General features: G+C 35.9%; 2 protein-coding genes across 4 annotated transcripts; one reads left to right on the forward strand and one right to left on the reverse strand.

Moving 5' to 3' along the window:
* The first annotated feature begins 1,160 nt into the window (after positions 1-1,160).
* Positions 1,161-4,648, forward strand: LOC137745865 (APETALA2-like protein 3). Of its 2 annotated transcripts, XM_068485899.1 has the most exons (10): positions 1,161-1,984; positions 2,083-2,108; positions 2,201-2,231; positions 2,342-2,429; positions 2,526-2,671; positions 2,920-2,964; positions 3,072-3,175; positions 3,276-3,412; positions 3,552-3,668; positions 4,037-4,648. In XM_068485899.1, exons 1-10 carry the CDS (start codon positions 1,524-1,526, stop codon positions 4,250-4,252), a joined length of 1,371 nt encoding a protein of 456 aa, XP_068342000.1. In that variant the 5' UTR covers positions 1,161-1,523; the 3' UTR covers positions 4,253-4,648. The 2 variants fall into 2 exon arrangements, with proteins under 2 accessions (XP_068342000.1, XP_068342001.1); XM_068485900.1 differs by lacking the exon at positions 2,920-2,964.
* An 8,333-nt stretch (positions 4,649-12,981) lies between these two features.
* On the reverse strand, positions 12,982-18,865 carry LOC137745121 (uncharacterized). 2 transcript variants are annotated; one of them, XM_068485004.1, is made up of 14 exons: positions 18,705-18,865; positions 18,465-18,564; positions 18,034-18,161; positions 17,809-17,953; positions 17,553-17,662; positions 17,240-17,323; positions 17,113-17,161; positions 16,914-17,005; positions 16,634-16,760; positions 16,340-16,413; positions 15,398-16,260; positions 14,968-15,078; positions 13,924-14,892; positions 12,982-13,586 (listed from the first exon to the last, which is right to left on the reverse strand). In XM_068485004.1, exons 2-13 carry the CDS (start codon positions 18,555-18,557, stop codon positions 14,360-14,362), a joined length of 2,409 nt encoding a protein of 802 aa, XP_068341105.1. In that variant the 5' UTR covers positions 18,558-18,564; positions 18,705-18,865; the 3' UTR covers positions 12,982-13,586; positions 13,924-14,359. The 2 variants fall into 2 exon arrangements, with proteins under 2 accessions (XP_068341105.1, XP_068341106.1); XM_068485005.1 differs by having other exon boundaries at positions 18,465-18,582.
* Between the last annotated feature and the right edge of the window lie 871 nt (positions 18,866-19,736).

The following is a 19,736-nucleotide window of genomic DNA, read 5'->3' on the forward strand; positions in this document are numbered from 1 at the left end:
TTTTTTTATCTTTCACAAATTATTCGTTAATTTTTGTCATTTGATACTTTTTAATTCATTTGATTCGACGATAAAAAATTAAAAAGGTATGCGAAAGATAAAAAAAAAAGTGTAGATAACATCGACTAAAAAGAAAAATGCATAAAATGGGCCCTCCCCCAATTAGTCCCAACAAATAAAATCACAAAATTATAATGTTTTGGATGGAGTTTTTAATTATTGTTATATATATATATATATATGTATATATACAGGCCCTTTAAGGGAAGAGATTCCATTTTTCAGAACAAAATAAGAATACCCTTCTTGATCGTTAGATTTGACTTTAATGAAATTCTATGGTTGATATTAAATCATAGACTACAGAATCTCAACCACAAGATTTCATTAAAATTAAATATAACGGTCGGAAGGATGTTCTTATTTATTTATTTTTAAATAAGGATCCCATCCCTTAAAAGCTTCTTTTATATATATATATAAGATGTGACAAATGAAAGGGATGTCTAATTCACGCCCACATAAATAAGATGTGACTACCGTTCCCACTCCTCTTTGAATAAATACAACATTCATCCTTATTAGTGAATGCTCTCTTGTATAATTACAAGTTAATGATTGTTCTCTAATCAAGTATCTTGTACTTGCATTTCTTAGCACAATTCGGTGAATCGTTCCAACGTTCGTAGAATTCTTAATCCTAAAGTATATTAGGTAAATTATATTAGCAATTAAAGCGAATGAACGATTGACTGTAGCATTATTTTTAGCAATTGTAGTAACTTAACGGCAATGTTTCCTTACAAAACACCATTTTCGGTTTGAGCTGTGGTGTAGTCAGCCATTTAAACACTATGTAATCTATTTTTAACCGTTGATGTACGTGGAACCCATGCTTCATTAACCTTGTTTCATAAGTTTACCCAAAGGCCAAAGTGTTGTGCATTGTGAAAGAAGCAAAGCTACACGCGCCAAAAATAAAAAGGAGAAAAAATAGACTAGTACACAAGATGGTACATGATATATTATTATATAAATAGTAGAATATGTGTGTAAAAAAATAATAACTTAAAAAAATAAAATTTTCTACTATTTATATCACATGGTGTATCGATCATCGATGTTCCGATTACAATGAAAAATTACTCGTGAGTCTCCTCTTTGTTCTTTCCTTCATCACCAAGCAGTCAATCTAATCTCCCACTCTCCTCTCTCTCTCTAACAGCTTCTTTATTAACTCCTCTGTTTCTTGTGGGTGTGCATGAATGAAAGAGAGAGACTCAGTGACTCGCTCAATCACGCAGCCGGCCTCCGCCTCCATATGATCCTCCCCCGCCGGCGCCTCTTCCACAATCTCCTCCTCTAATTCTCTCTCCCTACTTTCATCAAACACGTTCAAAACAAAGCAGCTCCATGACTCCCTCCCTTCTCCTGCTCCTTCTCCTCCTCCCTCATTTTCCCCACCCCACCTCCTTCTCCTCCACCGCCTTCTGAATCAACGTCCCAATACAAAACCACCAGCAATGCTAGATCTCAACCTCGGGTTCGTCTCCCACGACGTCGTTCCCGATTCCCACCACAAGCTTCTCTCCACCACCCCGATCGAAAGCTCCGAAAGCTTCAACTCCTCCTCCAACCTCACCCTCGCCGGAGAAGACGACGACAACTCCGCTACTCTCAACTTCCTTGCTCCGAACGACGACGTATCCGCTAATCACTACGACGGTTGGAGGACTATCCAGCTCTTTCCGCTCGCCCAATCCGTACGCTCTTCTTCGTCGTCGTCGGCTTCTAAGAAGCAGTGGCCGGGACGATCGTCCGGTTCCAGATTGGAGCTGGAGCCGATTTACTATGCTCCTGCGGAGCAGAGGATTGCGCCACCGCAGCAAGTGAAGAAGAGCCGGAGAGGGCCCCGGTCCCGGAGCTCGCAGTATCGGGGCGTTACGTTTTATCGAAGAACCGGGAGATGGGAATCCCATATTTGGTTAGTGTTTGGTTACGGTGATAATGTTGTCCTATTACTCTGTTTGGATACTCTGTTTCTGCACTGAATTTGAGCTCTTTGGCTTTCTATTTTTGTAGGGATTGCGGGAAACAAGTGTACTTGGGTAAGAAAAATGATTCAAAACCCACCATTTAATCGTCTTTATTTTATTTATTTTTTTTGGCTGATTATTTTTAAATTTTTGAAATTTTTTAGGAGGATTTGACACTGCCCATTCTGCTGCTAGGTAAGAACTAAGAAACTGAGAAGGGTTAACAGTAAATATTTCAATGTAAAATTTGGTTCCAATTAGTAACTTGTTTGGGTAATTTTGGGTTTGTGGTAAAATGATGTTAGGGCGTATGATCGAGCTGCGATCAAATTCCGTGGAACTGAGGCTGATATTAACTTCAGTGTCAGTGATTATGAGGATGATATTAAGCAGGTTTGATTTTGGAGTGTAATATGTATGTAATGTGCAGGTTTTTACTTGTTTGTTTCATTTCTATCGATTTGGGTTTTGATTTCGATTGTAATGCAGATGAGTAATTTTACAAAGGAACAATTTGTGCATATCCTGCGCCGCCAGAGTACTGGGTTCTCTAGAGGAAGCTCGAAATTCAGGGGAGTCACATTGCACAAATGTGGCCGCTGGGAAGCTCGTATGGGCCAGTTTCTGGGCAAGAAGTAAGAAGTCGTTCTTTTTCACTGTTCTTATTTGAAGTATTAGTTTGTCCCTTAAATTTCGTAACATGGATGTTTAGTATTCCTTTATGTATGTGGTCTTAAGTGATTATGCTACGTGAACAAGGGAACGACACAAAGAATTGTGTTCATCAAGGACCAATAAATAGTTGGGGCTTGGTTTCATGTATGTTTGGATGTGTTGATAAATTGTTTTTCATTGGGTACGGTATTTCATTGGTTGCCTGCAGGTATATATACCTTGGCCTATTTGATAGCGAGATTGAAGCTGCAAGGTCTTTACGATATTATATAGGCAGCATTTTACTCGATATCTAAACTTTGAGATCTTACTGACCTTGGGATTCATTTAAGTCAGTATAGTGTTGCTCTTTGAAACCAGGGCATATGACAAGGCTGCCATTGAGTGCAATGGAAGAGAAGCAGTCACCAACTTCGATTCAAGCTCATATGATGGGGAGTTAATGTCTGAGGCCAATAACAAGGGTATTATTGTTGGTGGAGAACATCAATTCCAAAGATACCAAATCGAACTATTCTTTTATTTTTGTCAGTAAATCATGTATCTAAAATTTTCTTGGTGCAGGCAGCCACCAAAATCTTGATCTGAACTTGGGAATTGCTCCCCCTTTCGTTTCTGAAATCCAAAAGGAGAACATCAATTTGAGCAGCTTTCCTTTTCAGCTAGGCTGTGACGGCATTCCTATTCACACAAGAGCAAGGGTAATGTTGCGATCAAATTATGATTACCCCTATCAGTTCAATTTGCCTTTCTATTGTATAGAAAATCTTGATCTTGTATCTATGTCTACAATGCAACTTAAGCTACTCCGTTTTTAGCAGTTCGTTGTTCTTTTTACAGAATGCGAACTCTGTTCCAGCACCTATGAGGTCTCAACTTTCTCATGGCTCAATGGTGGCGTCTGAGGTGCCTCCTATAATGAGCAACATGAATTCCAGTTTCTTTCCCATTCATATGGTAATTTACCGTCACTTCTAGTCATTATAATTTTTTTTTTTTTTTCAGATCAGAAACAAAACCTTAGTTCTTGTGCCTTAATTAGTTCTTGTCGACCTTTGCAATATTTCATTTGATTATGTAACTTGTTGCAGTTAAACTTTTATGTTAAATCTTCAGTGAAATTTTAGTATTCGGGTTTACATTTCTTTCTGTTGTTAAACATTATTGGTCCTTTCTACTTGTGGAAGAAGCATCACAAGCTTCCCTACGCTAATGTGAACAAATTCTTTGAATGCAAAGAGGATTTATTTCCTGTTTATTGCCATTTACTGACAATTCTCGTTTTACTGTGTCTGTTAACAATTCAATGTCTTTGTTGTTTTCAGGAAAGAGCTATGGAGAAGAGTATGGATGTTAACTCATCTCCCAGTCGGGCTTGGCAACTCCAAGACCTGAATGGCGGGCCAACTTCCATGCCACTCTTCTCTGCTGCAGCATCATCAGGATTCCCTTCTTCAACAGCCACTTCATCGTCATCAGCTGTCACTCAACTTCGTTTCCCTAACAAGGCGATTCTCCACCACCATTTTTCACCGTCTTAACCACCGACACCCCCCATTTTTATTGCAGAGGCTGAAAACCAGAAGCAGTTCACGATCGGATAGTATTTCAGGGGAAAATGTTGTCTCGGACTATTTTGGGGGCAAGGTAACAAGGAAAGATAAAAAGAAGTTTAGTTATCAACTTTATTTTGCTTGCATTGCATAAAGCTTATGAAATCGAGCTTCGCGGTCTTGTGGCATGGAAAAACTGCGGTAGCTTTGCCTTCGGCCGGCGACGATCATAGATTTGCGGTCGCATTGTTCTCCATGCTTCAGTTGAGGGTATAGCAAAATGTGCTTTCGGCAGCTTGCAATAGTTCAATTTCAAATCTTGTTTTACTTATGAAGCGTTTGTACTTTGTAGTAACTTTAGCATGAATGCGAATCCTTTATATATTTTTCTGATATCCCACATTGGGGGCTTCTTTTTTTTTTTTTTTTTCCCGCAATATATAGAATGTTAAGCATAGATTATCACTTGTAAAAAAATATATCGGTACATGGGTTTAATAATATTAAAATTCAAATATAAATTTTATATTAAACTAATTGAAAATAAAGGGAAAAGATTCACACTCGGGAATGAGTTTCCAATGAGAAACTCATTCGCAAGTTGCAATCAATATATAGTATTAGTCACTATTTTAAAAATTCCCGCATTGCGCCAACTAGGTGTTAGGTAGTTGGTCATTTTCCTGATTAATTTCTAGGCGTTTGAAAATTGATAAAGGGCGTCTAGATTTGCTTAGGCGCCCGTCTAGCCTGCTTAGACCCATCTAGATCACGACTCCCACTTAGACAGAAAATTGATAACCTTCATTTTCATTTTTAAAAAAAAATAAATGTAAGAGACTCCTAAAATATTTGGATGAACAGTTATTATAGGCTTGTTTACCATGTTTTCAATATGTTCTAACACTTCATAATCTATGTCCTTTTTTTTTTTTTTGTAATTCATGTATTCCAATACAATTATGTATTTTTTTTAGATATAAGAAGACACTTTTTTATACGATATAAAATAAACTTATTTAAATCGCCTAGGTGCTAGGTCCTTGCCCGTCGTTCAACTAGCGCCTAATATCTTTTAGAACCTTGATATTACTACTATTGACATAGATGATTATCATGTATTTAAATCGAGTGCAATTAAATAGTTGTCACATAGTGAGAATCTCTTCTTATGATGATATGGAGGGAGAATTTTTGTTTGTTCATACTGTTTATGCTGTTAAATGAGGTAGACAACTTGGGGTTGCTCCAATCTATGCTGAAAAAATATATTATATAGAACGAGTTTACCGTTACAGTAATATTTCATACCAATAATACAAAGATATTATTTATATGAAATACCACACATCAATGAATTCATGTTATGCATGTTGTTTTCCTGTGCTGGGGTTTCAAAGTTAAAGTAAAAAGTGTCATCATTCTCGGCTTTAAGGAGCTGGTACAAATCTGCCCGCAGTGCAAAAGGATCAAAGGATAGATAGGATCCTCGTCCAGTCCGTAAAAATGTAAAAAATTAAAAATAATAATATGGCGTAATTATTTTGAGTAATTACTTTGTGCTTGTGATAAATGAGCAGTATGAAAAGCCTGTTGTTCTTTATACGTCTCAAATACTGTTAAAAACCGTTCATGTTAGATAGAGTATGATTCTCTCATCTTTTTTTTCTTTCTCATTCCTTCTCCTTTTATTTAAACGATCACGGTTAAATCATATTAACATCTTATATTAATTTTTTTATAAAAAGAAAAAGAAAAAAATAAAGAATGCTAAAAAAAAGGGTGGAAGGGAATAGAAGGAGAATGTGAGAAAATCCTAATCCGATTCAGATTCCCCCAAAGAGACCAGTAGTCTGAAGGCACCCAGCCCTTCGACGTACCTGCCCATTATATTTATTAATACAATACAATGCACCAACAAAAAAAAATGAAAACGCATTTTATAGAATGTGGCATTCTCATTGTTGAGTGTAGAAAAATTATTAAAAGAGTCAATAATTTTATAGATGGGGTGGTGCGATGTCGAACTTGCTGTTGATTTCTTTACTTAGCGGCTACATTCTGGGAAGGAACGCTCTCAGCCTAGGGTTATAGAACTTGAAGATAAGGTTACTTAATTCACTACAATGTTCATGATTTTTTGCACCATGTTCAGCAGCTTTCACTATATTTGTAAAAATATAAGTGCGCCGAATCAATATCAGGTTAAAGGAACAAAGATACTCAAAGGGGATGAGTGTCTTTACCGTGAATTTTGTCTGGCTGTCTAAATGCCTAATTTTGAAATATACTTGTGAAAAACAAATAATAGAATACCTCACGTCGTTAGGAACGTAATGAAGTGACCTCTTTTAGAGACTTTTCGCCGGTTGAGACTTAGATAGATAACCAACCGAACTAGAAGTAGTTTTGTTTAACCAAACTGAAGGTACTTCAAGGCCAACTAGTTCTATGACTCCAGTAATGTTTAGCCGAACTAAATATCTTGTCGATTTGCTAACCCAGTGATCTTTAACCGAATTGAATATGTGATGACAGAGGGGTTAGGATAATTTGTATTTTTCTCAGGGTTGACATAAGGTTTTACGCAGAGCGTTTGAGTTGCTTGTGTGTTGAGTTGAAATGGCTCTGTACGTTGCAGAATCACTTCTATTTACAAGGGTGAGGTTCATGAAGGACAAGTCTGCTAACTTGTAAAATTCTGATAATAGTTCAATTCTTTGGCATATTCTTTAAATATACTCAAAATTATTCTCAGACGAAACTCTATCACCGCGTTGTCTCGGCCTCTTCCACTTGCACTAGGACTCTGAACATGGTTTCATTATGCGATCAATTCATACTCTGTTCATAAACCTTGATCCTTAAACAATTAATCCCAATCATATCAGAAATCAATTTTGATCCTCGAACAGTCTTACTTTGATTAAGACTTGGCCACATCAGAAACTGATCCTTTAGTAGTCATACTCTATCAATAAGTTGGCTACTTCATTAGCACGAACACAGATCGTTGCCGGATCTAAAAAAAGGGAGCCTAAGGATCAAATGATTCGGACCGTTGAAATTTAATCAAACGACTACAAACAGGGAGTCCATCTACAAGTTATAATAATTGTAATCGTTTGATCAAATTTCAACAACCCGGATCATTTAATCCTTATGCTCCCTTTTTTTAGATCCGGAGAGGATCTATGTTCTAGCAACACCACTGGGTTGGGCCAAGGACCCAAATCAGCTAAAAATGTTAATTTAGTCTCAAAATAAACTAGAAATAATATGCTTTAAATTTATCTTTATTGATAATTAAATCTAAAACTTATTAATTATAATTTTAAAAAAATATCACTAAACAACATGTAAAGAAAGAAATAAACAAAAAATGCGGGAAGTATTCGATACATAGTATCAAAATCTTGTCTTAAGTGGAAGTGCCGAAATTGTTACCCTTTTATACAAATATCTTTTCCTCAGTCACTTTTAAGATCTCTCTGTTTCCCTCTCCAGACTGCAAACTTGTAGGGCGTTACGTATAGGGCAGACCAGGAAAGGATAGGCTGTGGGCTATGGACTGAACCTGATGTTGTGTGATGGAGAGCTTTATTTGGGACTTCACAGCTGTGTCTGTGCCCGAATGCATGTCATACAAGGTTTTCTATTTATATCCAAAATGCATCACCTCGCGATTTGTGAAGAAATTGAGGTTATATTATAAAATTAATTAACAATACTAGAAGTTATCTAATTCACTTATAAATTTATGCAAGCTCAATTCTTTTATTAATGTGATATTTATTCTTAACACGCTTTCTCATATGTGATGAATTTTCAACCCTAACATGTAGACAACATAAAGAGGTGACATGGAGCTCGTATGACCGTTAGGCTTTACACGTGGAACAATCTGTTCTGATACCATGAAGAAAGTTAAGGTTTCACACTAAAATCAATTGGTAATATGAGTAGTAGGCCAACTTGTATATAAGCCCAAGTAAGGTCATTTTTTCCATCGATGTGAGATTCATTCTCAACAATTTGCAGTCGCTTTTTTATTTATGTATTATCTTATATTAGATTTTATGTTTATAGAATTTGTGGTGTTGCATATATATATATATATGGAATCCGAATTCTCGCTAAATCATCTTTATGAGAATTCCAGGAATACCTGAATTCGTAAATCATATCCGTTCATTATATATCGTGTAGTAAAAAATTATTTTCAATATTTTTATTTAAAATTAAATACAAAAAAAACTTGATAAAAATCGATTGCACAATATACGATAAACTGACATAATTTACAGATCTTCAAGATCCTTACCAAAACAATCCGGAAAGGATCGTGTTGGATACATATGATTAGTTTCCACATCGGGTAATCAACCAAACTCTTAATTCAGTACTGTTCATTGATGCCACTGCAGCTATTTGCTAGCTAGATCTTGAACAACAAGTCATCAAAGTAACCCTAGCTGGCTAGCTAGTGCCCTTCTCAATGAACTCGTCTCAATCCCTTTTGTTTTGTCTATCATTTTCTGGTGAAGATAAAAAATCAGGAGTGGAGTAGGGGATTTTGTGTGTGTCTATCGCATAGACGTGGATGCAAAACAAGATAAAAAAAACTTTGGTAATGAAATAGTTACATGGCATATCGAAGAACTTTAGACAATAATCACTTGATTTAATTCATTAAGAAATATAGTAATGTGATGATACAGATAGAAAATAGGAAATACTGAAACGAATCCAAAAATATATAGAGAACTTTTTCTCAATAACCACTAAAAAATCTGCATAAAGATGTAATCATTCTTAATAATTAAGGCATTTTTCTCAATAACTATTGCCTTATGAAAACAATAATTCATAATAATAAAAAAAGACTAACAAAAAGTTTTCAAAAACTTTAGTTTTAATCACAATGACAAAATAAAAGTGTAAGTAAATAGTATCAGGAGTAACTTTTTAAGATTAAAATGTCCTTAAAATTTAGGGAGTTTTAACGAAAAACTTGCGGTAGTGTTCATTTTAACGAAAAACCATATTTTTACATTAAAAAGTCAAACTTGGTACTATTCACTTTACCCTTGATTTTGTTCTTATCGTTAAAACTCAAAATTTTCAAATCATATTCATTAGTTTTCTTTAAAATTTAAAGTGAACAGTATTAAAAGTATTTCATTAAGATTCTCAAAAAATAATTCTTGTAAAAAAAAAGGAGTGTGATATTCACACACCCTATTTTATTTCTCACACACCTTTTTAATTTTTAGCTGTCGGATCAGATGAATTGAATTAGAACAAAAATACATAAATTAATAAGAGGTGTGTGAAAAATAAATATGGGTGTGTGGATAACACATCATTAAAAAAAAAAAAAAAAAGTGTTGCCTAGTAAGCTACCTCTCTGTGCACTGCCCTGCACGCGAAGGGTCTCTTTGCATTTACTGCATGGGCGGTTGGGAGTATTTTACTTTCCAGTGGCACTATTTATGCATATGCATGGCTTGTGCACAACATTGAATCATTACTCAACAGTCTAAATTACATCACGATATTAAGTGCTTGTCTGGATACCCTGAATCGGAACATTTTGAAAATAATTAACTTTTTCAGATTTACAATCTAATTATACGCATTTTAGATTCTAAGATAGTCTAGCCAAACAATAAGAGATTTTTGAACAAAGAAAATGATCCAGTGACTTCTAAAGAATTAAATGAAAAGCTGTATAAGGTGAAAATCTCATGTACAATCAAGGGCTAATATTCGATCTTTTTAAAATTTTTACATAATGAGAAGCTATATAAGATGAAAATCTTATGTACAATACATAAGCTAACACGAGATTTTTTTTTAAATTTAATATTTTTCAGTGGGTAATGTTCAAAAATCCAATTCATAATTCGAAATCACTTTCTAGAAATTAAGGAACGAGAGCTAAACAAATAATTAGCCCAAGTCGCCACATAATTTGTTTAGTGTAGCGTTACTTTTCTTCCCGGTCGTGAAACAACGTCACACACCGACAGAGGCACAACACCAGAAAACACAAGTGCTGGGACGTCTGGAATGCATTACCACACTGTACTTACGTCCTTGCTACTATTTGAAACAGAGTACGTACATGCAATAGTTGTACAAACAAGTACTTTCACCACTCTATCTCTAAAACCTAAACCTCTACATCTAGTACGTTCTTCGGATTTCTTCTATCAAGATCATCGGATCAAGTGATTCAGATCTTTGAAATTTCATCTAACGGTCAACTTACTTTGACTCTTTAAACATCATAATAATTTTTTATTATTAGATAAAATTTTAAAAGCTCGAATCATTTGATCCGCTGTTCTCAGTAAAAGAGAGGATCTCTTCTCATATGTTTATATATGTTTATTTGTAGATGGTGGTGTGGCAGCAGCAGAAGAGATGAGTAGAGTGGTCCAGTCCAGAAGGTCTATCACTAGGGCTTGCATGCAAATAGACCTGGGTTCCTCCTAGGTTTCCTTTCACAATAATGCAAACCCAGAACACGCGACACGTCATCATCCATCTTCATTTTTTCTGTACCTCCTCAGTCCTCAACTGTATGCGATCGAATCTTGAGTGGGATGAAAACATTGACGAGTCACCGTCAGAGCAGCCTATATACCATTACCAACCTAGCATTTTATTTTAGGTAAACTACGATTTGACCATTTGAACTATTACTTTAATTAAAATTGACCATCTGAATTTTTTTTAGTAAATTAATTTCCTAAACTATTTAAAATTAAATGTCAGTAGATTTCATCTATTATTTGATCAAATTTAAAAGAAAATTAATATTTTCTTCATTAATTCTTACTTGTCAACTATAAACATCAATAAACTTATGACATTTGAGAACAAAATAATATGTAATGACAATTTGAAATGATCTGTTATGTAAACGTTTGGTTTTTTTATTTTTTATTTTATGTTTTCACATTATGCTATATGTTTTTGAATTATTTTGTGTCCATGTGTCAAAATTTTATTAGTGGTTATAATTGACAAGTAACAATTGATGATGAAATGACTAATTTGCTTTTGAATTTGATGGAATTGATTTTGCAATCTAATAACAAGGGGTTAATTAACTGATTATAAATAGTTCAAGAGGTTAATTTACCAAAAAAAAATAAAAATTAGGATGTCAATTTCAACTGGGTGATAGTTCAAAGGTCAAACCGCAATTTATCCTTTTATTTTTACTGGGTTTATATACCTCCCAGAAAGAATGATGACTGAGATTTTTACCCGCTGATCATTCTTCTTCTGCGGATCTGCAAGAGCTTCACTTTTTAAAGGCAAACATATTAAGTCCCCAATGGCGAGTTTTTACTGCACGCCGACCCTTCTGAGTGACCGTTTGAATTATTGGAGTGGCGGTTCATGAGGACCTCCTTTGGACCTTCGAGAGGTGGGGGCTTCGAGGGTTTCAAGATAGCTTCCATGGCTATGTGCTTAATTCTCCGTTATCAAGGCTTGGGTTTTCCACTAGGGCTCATTTGGTGGATAAAAATCTGATTTTTGTATCAAATCTAAAGCTTATTTGAGTTTAAATTTTAATGGTACTGTGTGAGATCATAGTTTGAAATCGCATCGCGTTAAGGAAATAGTGAACTTTGTTTGTATGGGCAATCATTTTCACTTCTATCATGTTAAGGCAATAGTGAGTTTTGTCCGTATAGACAATTATTTTCAACTCGATCATGCTAAGGCAATAGTGAATTTTGCCTGTATGGACAATCATTTTCACTTCGATCATGCTAAGGCAATAGTGAATTTTATGTGTATGGACAATCATTTTCACTTCGATCATGCTAAGGCAATAGTGAATTTTGTCCGTATAGACAATTATTTTCGCCTCGATCATGCTAAGGCAATAGTGAATTTTGAAGTTGTTAAGACTTTTCGTAATGATCCAGGTGGATGTAATACCTATATAAAAAAATCGGGCATTCAAAGTTTAATTTCTTTAACACTATGTCTACGGTGCTCATGTTTCACTGGGCATCCAGACAATCTTATGTTAGCAAAAGATGAAACACAAAACACGTAGTTACATGAGGCTAGGTGCACGTTGAATCTTCGTTCATCTAGGGTGCCCAAGGGATCGTACCATCCTCCGATCCTCGATTCAACTTCCTTTAGTCAAAGATGACATACTGCTTTTTGTTTTATGCTTTCATTTTTCTATCCCACCCAAGACACCGGGTTAGTTGTTGATGTTAAAGCAGTTTCTTCCTTTTGAAAATTCCTCTTCTGCCTTTTGTAATGTTCATAGAAGATTTTTCTAACCTCTTCTAATTTCATTTACAAACAAATATATATATATATATATATATAGTATTAGTTATTAATTAGTAAAATAATTGTCCTCGATGACCTAGAAAAGGCATATGCTTTTGGACCAACCCTAAAAAAGCAAACCTAAATTAGATGCGTGCAAGCAAAATGCCTATAAAAATAAAAAATAAAAAAATAAAAAACTAATGCAAGGAGATTGAAAATTTTGAGTTTTAACGATAAAGATAAAATAAAAAGTAAAGTTAATAGTACCAAATTTGAATTTTTAGTGTAAAAATATGATTTTTCGTTAAAATGAACAGTACCACGTTCTTTTCATTAAAACTTCAAAAAAAAAAAAAGGAACGAGGCCTAAACGAACTACAAAGAGTAAAATGCCGTTTGACCCCCTAAATCATTACTTTAGTTAAATTGACCATTAAAATATTTTTTTGATAAATTAACCTCTTGCACTATTTGAAATCAGCCAATTAACTCCTTACTATTAGATTCCGTTCACTATTATATCAAATTCAAGAGTAAATTAACCTTTTCATTGTCAATTCTTACTTGTCATCTATAACCAGCAATAAAAGTATGACGTGGACGAGAGATTAGAATAAAATAATAGTTCAAGGGTTAGAAATGGACGAGAGATTAGAAAAACAGGAGGAAAAATGAAAACAAAGATGCACACAAATGATACTTCTAGAGTACTTTACTTAATACAGAACATCTTAACCGGAATCAGGTGTACACGCTCGGGGATAGCCAAGGTTCTCCCCTACTTAACGGTCTCTGACAGTATATGCCATAACATTCAGCCAAATCAGTACCACCAACACAACTTTCAGTTCAGCATTCATTTGTCGTAATTGTACACTTGCTCACTAGCGAAAGTAATCAATCTTTAACAAAGGTCGATATTGGGTAACATCAGATTCATCCACCGAGTTGAGTAAACAAAGACGGACGGCCTTGTTTATATCAGTGCCCTCAACTCTGCCTGCAAAAACAAAACAAGACAAATAACTAATTACTATGTTGAGAAGCATTTTTCTGGACATGCCAACTTTAATTTGTTCTCCGCAAACAAAAACAAACCAAATTTACAAGAATAAGGGGAATTTTTCAGACATTTGGACCGTATTATGATTTTCTTTAATATATTCGGACAGATGTCATACTTGCATACTAACTAATATACAGCCTAAGCATATGCCCGAAGTGCAGTCACTATAGTCTACACCGCAACGTATATCACTCGTCAATCACAAATCTAATTAATGTAAATCCTGAAACAGACGTTTTGATATATGTGATCTACGTGTAATCTAACTCACCTTGCTTTTAGAAGTTGCAGCGGCCCATCTGTGTTCCCTCATACCAATGATAGCATATCCATTTCCTTGCTTAGGTAACATGTGCCTTCGCTATATGGAGACTTTTCACTGCATTGACACTTACCCAGACAGACCAGGAATGTTGATACTCGAGGCCTCTTACTACCAAATGAATGCATAAACCTCCTTCCCACTGAGTGTTCCATTCTGCCAATGCAGTAATCCTTAAACCCATTACTGTCTTTTCGGGAAACATCAAATTCCAACAAAAAGAAAGACAAAGGTTGATCCTTACTAGGCAATACTTATTAACTTTGGATGGAACTCAAAACATGAAGCTCCATCACATGGGAAAATTTAACATCAACCGGGTAATCCACTCAGTCACACTTGACCCCAGTCAAGCGTGGAAGAGAAACTCCAGCAACCGAAAATTTCACATTTCAAATGATCTGTTGTTTAGATGACTAAAGTAACTTGTTGGAGACTGCTTATTCTCATAACAGGGAATGAGCTTGTTAAATCCCAGTCGATCGTTTCTCAGTAGATCAGATATACCAAGATCGGCAACACTATTGACCCGATTCCATTGCACCCAATCATTATTTGATAAATGCATGTCACTGAAGTGTTGACTGGTGGGTTGCACAAATGAAGAAGATGGATTGGGCTGGAATTGATCTGGCTGCTGTGGAGTAATTCTTTGTGCATCATTTAGGTAAGAGTAACTATTCATGAAGTGGTCTTGACATCCTAAGTTCTGTGGGGCAGAAGTTGTCTGCTGTCTCAGCATATGGAGCCTAGCATCTGGCTCAGAAGAGTTAAACTGAGATAAATTTGCCCTCTTACTCAACCCTCTTGCCAATAGTTCCTCACTGACTTCCAGAATTGCTGGATCATTGATCTCGACATTCCCATTAATACCAGAATAACCAGTTGGTGTACATGATGGTTGCAACAAGTGATTCACTGTAAGGCAGAAGCAGGATGGTTAGAATAAATCTTGGAAAGAAAATTCACAAAACATCACAAGAACCAGCCAACCTGAACTGTCAAAAGCCTGATCCACCCTCCTAGGCCTCAAATGAGAAGAAAACCCTGGAGGTGGTGCTCTACTTGGCACTGAAAATCCTGGCGCAATTGAACGAGGAACTTCTGTGACGGTCAGATATGACAGAGAAATGGAAGAAAAAAAATATTAAATTTGAATATTCATATATTCTAACATAAAAATGAGGATATTAAACAATGCTGAGGGGAGAGGAGTATTTGAATAAAGCTCCAGAAAATGCTAAGAAATTATAAATTTGAGCTAGAGATTTAAGAGAAATTACAAATCATGAACTACAAATGCAAATTATACCAGCTCTATATGAAAAAACAAATAACCAAGAGAAGGGTACATAAGAGTTCATCAGACAGCGCAAACATCATTATACAGAAATATATATAAGGCATATTAACAGATACAAACCTGATACTTTAGAAGACGTAAAAGAAGGAACCCCAAGAAACTTATTAGACTCTACATCTACGAAGTACTCCTTGTTGCCCATCAAACCAGATAAGGCGTAGTCCTTGGATGCATTCCATATATCATTATCACAAGAATCCTCTTGTTGAGCAAATGAGAACCTGGACTGCTTTTTATCAAGCAGTTTTCGTGAATTTTGTACTCTGAGGAGACTGCACTCTTTATCAGTTTCACTCAACAACTTTACAAGATTGTGAAGAGGACATAAAGAACCGTCAGGTGCATCCAAGTCCATGGTCAAAATACTTGAGATTATGCCACTCTCTCCAATATCTGGAGAAAGACTGCGGTGAATGCTGGGCTTATTGGTTTCACACCCTCTCGAGTACTTCCCTAATCCCATCTCAGGTAACACACTGGTAGGTTCATATGTTCTATACAATTCAGCAACGCTACTGCCTTGGATATCAATGGATTTATCTGATAAGTTTGATGATGAGCAATAACTGTTTTTGTTGCTGATCAAGTTGGTGGATGTTGCTCTGCTACCCCGCTCAATGCCATTGTTTGGTGATGGACAACATAAGTTTTTGTTGGAAGTTACACTGACCGGAGCTCTTTCTGCTAGAGCTCCAGAAGTTGTATTTGATATAGCTGCTTGACCATTTTTGGTGATAACCTGTTCGGTCATTAGCCACTCATGGCTTTCTTCAGATCTTACATTGTGGGTAGAACTTTCATTGCGTACCACTTCTGATGAAAGGGGATGAAGATCACTTGATTTCTCAGGATTTTGATAAAGAGGCCTTTCAGAACCTGGAGAACTTGTTGCTGGGGGCACACTAGGGGTGACTTGCATGACCCTGATAGAGATAACCAGACAAAATTAGTTGTCAAACACAGGATCAAAGTTAAGATGCCACAGATCATGAGATTAGATACCAAGGTGCTATTGCAGGAATAGATGTTCTGGGGTCACCATCTGCACGATAACTCTTAACCTCATTCCCAGTAATCTGTTGAAATGTGATATATCAAAGGTTAAATATAATTGAAGTGCATAACAAAGCATCCAGAACTTAAAAACTCGTAATCATGCATTTTTTATGATTCTTATGATCCCTTATCTTGATGACATCATACATTTTTTTCACAAGCCTTCTACCTTTTCTGGCACTATAATATAACTATTTATCACAAACAAATCAGCAAACCAAAACACATGCAGACTCTTACATTTGATGGATGATTAGTAGGTGATGATCTTTCGGCTTTGCTATTCTCAGCAGTTGGGGGAGGTAAGCCTTTCACTGAATGCCGATTCAAATTATTTGTAACACCAATATTTTGGTGATCCTTACTCCTGTGAAACAATAGTGTTCGGGTTAAAATATAATATTGACCATTGAGAAAAGAACCATGAAAGCGCAAACAAGGCAAATGCACAATGCACACATTGAAATCTATTGGATATTTCAAATGTACAGAATATATGTGGGATTGCCCTCTCATATACCTTTCAAAGGCTGAAAGCAATTCATCCTTGGTAAAACTATCTTCCTGAGAACCAAAATCATGCAAATACCAACAATCTGGATTGTTGCAAGGCTGAACCAGCAAAAGAATTATTCTCAAAGAAGATAAAACAATGTTTTCCTTTTGCCATAAAAAAGAAAAAGAAAAACTCACACAGATGAAATAACTTAGGTAATTACCACACTTTTCAACCATGCATGGCAGTACTTTGTGGTTCCAAAAGATGCCCTGCAAATTCAAAACTCAAAAGAGTCAAACATTGCTATCTAAGCACCATAATCTTAATGCATAACAACACAGGCTTACCTCAAGCATCGACCATCTAACACAAAACTGTGTACTGATTGAATGCACCGAGCTGCTTCATATTCTTTTGAGTATGATACATACCTAGCAGAAGGAATTGAACCACTATTACAAAAGAAAGAAGTATATACCCTTGATAACCAGCCACCATGCCGAATAAAGAAACAAACTTTTACCAAAATGCAATAATTATGTAAAAAAGAGGATCATGACCTATTAATATTTGATTAGAACAAAAGAAAATTTTAACTAAATACTACATTCCACATCAAGCAGGTGAAGTTAAGACATTGAAAGTGGTATGCACACTTACACACAACAACTGTTGTTCGGAGCCTGTTGGATAGCCCCATTTGCTGTACGAGAGATAGAAACCTTCAAAACCTTTCCGTACTGGCCAAAATACTCCCTTCGCTTAAGAAGCTAGTAAAACCGAAGAAAAAAAAATTGAATATCAGAATTACATTTATGAAAGTACAAGATTATACAAATTCAATAAGACATCAGATTATGTCCACACTAGGTCCCTACTTAAATATTTTGAGGGCAATGAGATAATAGCTACTCACGTCTTCACTCGCTAGGTTAAGAGGTATTCCAATCACATATACTAGGGTCCGTTGGAGAACTCTAACATCAGTAAGATGCTGCTTCTGTACTTCAGATCCCTTGGGTTTCTTCTGTTTCCGCTTCACATTAATTTCAGCCACCAACCTGTTGAAGGGGGAACAGTTTCAATCCTCAAAATATCAGTTGTCACATAATAACATCCATTAACCTGAAACTATACCAACTTTTGACAATTTGCCGCCACTCCAACAATTTTTTCTTTGTCATAAGGTGTACGGCATAATGGACAGCGACCCTCCTTTCCATCATTCGCTGCCATTTCCATAATGTGATGCCAACACCAAACACATACCTGCTCCCGCAAATGGTGAACAATTAAGGAATTAGAGTAAGTCCACATAGAAGTGCCACATAAATCAGAACACAAAGTTATATACCATGAAATACTAACCAAAAAATCAAATCTTTCGCCAATTATTCGAATTACAATGTCATCAAATTTATACATTCATCCATCCAGACTTTTAACACTAAAAATCGACCAGTAAATACACACATTGCAACAAGAGAGAATCAAGTTCTTATTTGCAACAAAATAAAAAAATTACAGATAAACAAAACGAGCAAGTGAACAGGGTTAGTGTTTCGTTCAGACCTCATAACCGCATTTGCACGGCTTCAGCTGCTGATCCGTCAAATCCATCTCCTCAGCGCATATCGGACACGTTTTCTCTCCGATTTCACTCATGATTTTCCTGAGAAACAAACAATGCCTTAAACATTACAAAATCAGTACCAAACAACGCAATTGTCGCACATTGACACTGAAATGGGACTATCCAAATCCAAAACTATCCAAACGACGTCGCTCAGAGGCATTGAAGCGAAGACTTACAGACTCACAGTGTGCGACGGAGAAGGAGAAGGACGAGAAGCAGGAAATGGAGTGCAGGGGAGGAAACCCTGGATAGGATAAAGCACGGAAAAGTAGAGAGAGAGAAAGAGAGAGAGAGAGGAGAGAGAAGAGGTTTGAGGGTTTGGATTTGTGTCCGTGTAGGCAGATCGAGCATTTTTTGGTGGCTTTTAGCGCGTTGAGTGACCTGTGTCACTCGATTTATGACGTGTCTTTCTAACGTTTATAAAAAGGTTTTGCCCTAACCGCGAACAGCAAACTATTTTTTGGGCTGGGCTTTGACTGCAAATTTTGGGATGAGCTTGGGCTTCATGGCGTTTTGAAATGGGCTTCATGGCTTTTTGGGATGGGCTTTTTCTGTAACAAAAGTTTCACTTACAAGAAATTGCACCTGTGTTATTAAAAACAAAGTGAAGACCACAAGAAAGAGGTTACCACAACGATGAGAAGTTTCTGGGTAGGGAAATCGGATTGGAGTTAGTGTGAGAGGAGGTGAGGCCAAAGTGGAACACGTACACATAATCGAGGTGTCGGACCTTAGAATTTCTCTCCAACGTGTCATTGACAGGAAGAATAGAAAAGAAGAAAGAACAACAAAATAGGACTAGGATCTTCTACATGTTTTTATCAAAGGAAAATTAATGAAAAATACTTGAAAACTTTGAGTTTTAATAAAAAAGACAAAAAGATGTTGTAAGTGAATAGTACCAGAAGTGACTATTTTCGTTAAAAATGAATAGTACCATAAGTGTTTTGATAAAACTCCCTTTTATCCATGCATGATTATACAAAGGACGTTGGAGGATCCTTGTATAGAAAAAAAAAAAAAAAAAAAAATGCAGGCAAAATAAATCAAAGAAGCACAATGACTTTCCCAACAAGTTAAAACTTTACTGAAATACACTAATTGATTGTCTTCACTCAAAACTGGTCCGTAGACAATCAAACTTTGCTAAAGCCTTTTATATTTTAACATATATTTATGAGTAATGCTACAGTTATCACCTAGTTGTA

This window comes from Pyrus communis, chromosome 9 (genome assembly GCF_963583255.1).
Source record: "Pyrus communis chromosome 9, drPyrComm1.1, whole genome shotgun sequence".
Taxonomy (NCBI): Eukaryota; Viridiplantae; Streptophyta; class Magnoliopsida; order Rosales; family Rosaceae; genus Pyrus; species Pyrus communis.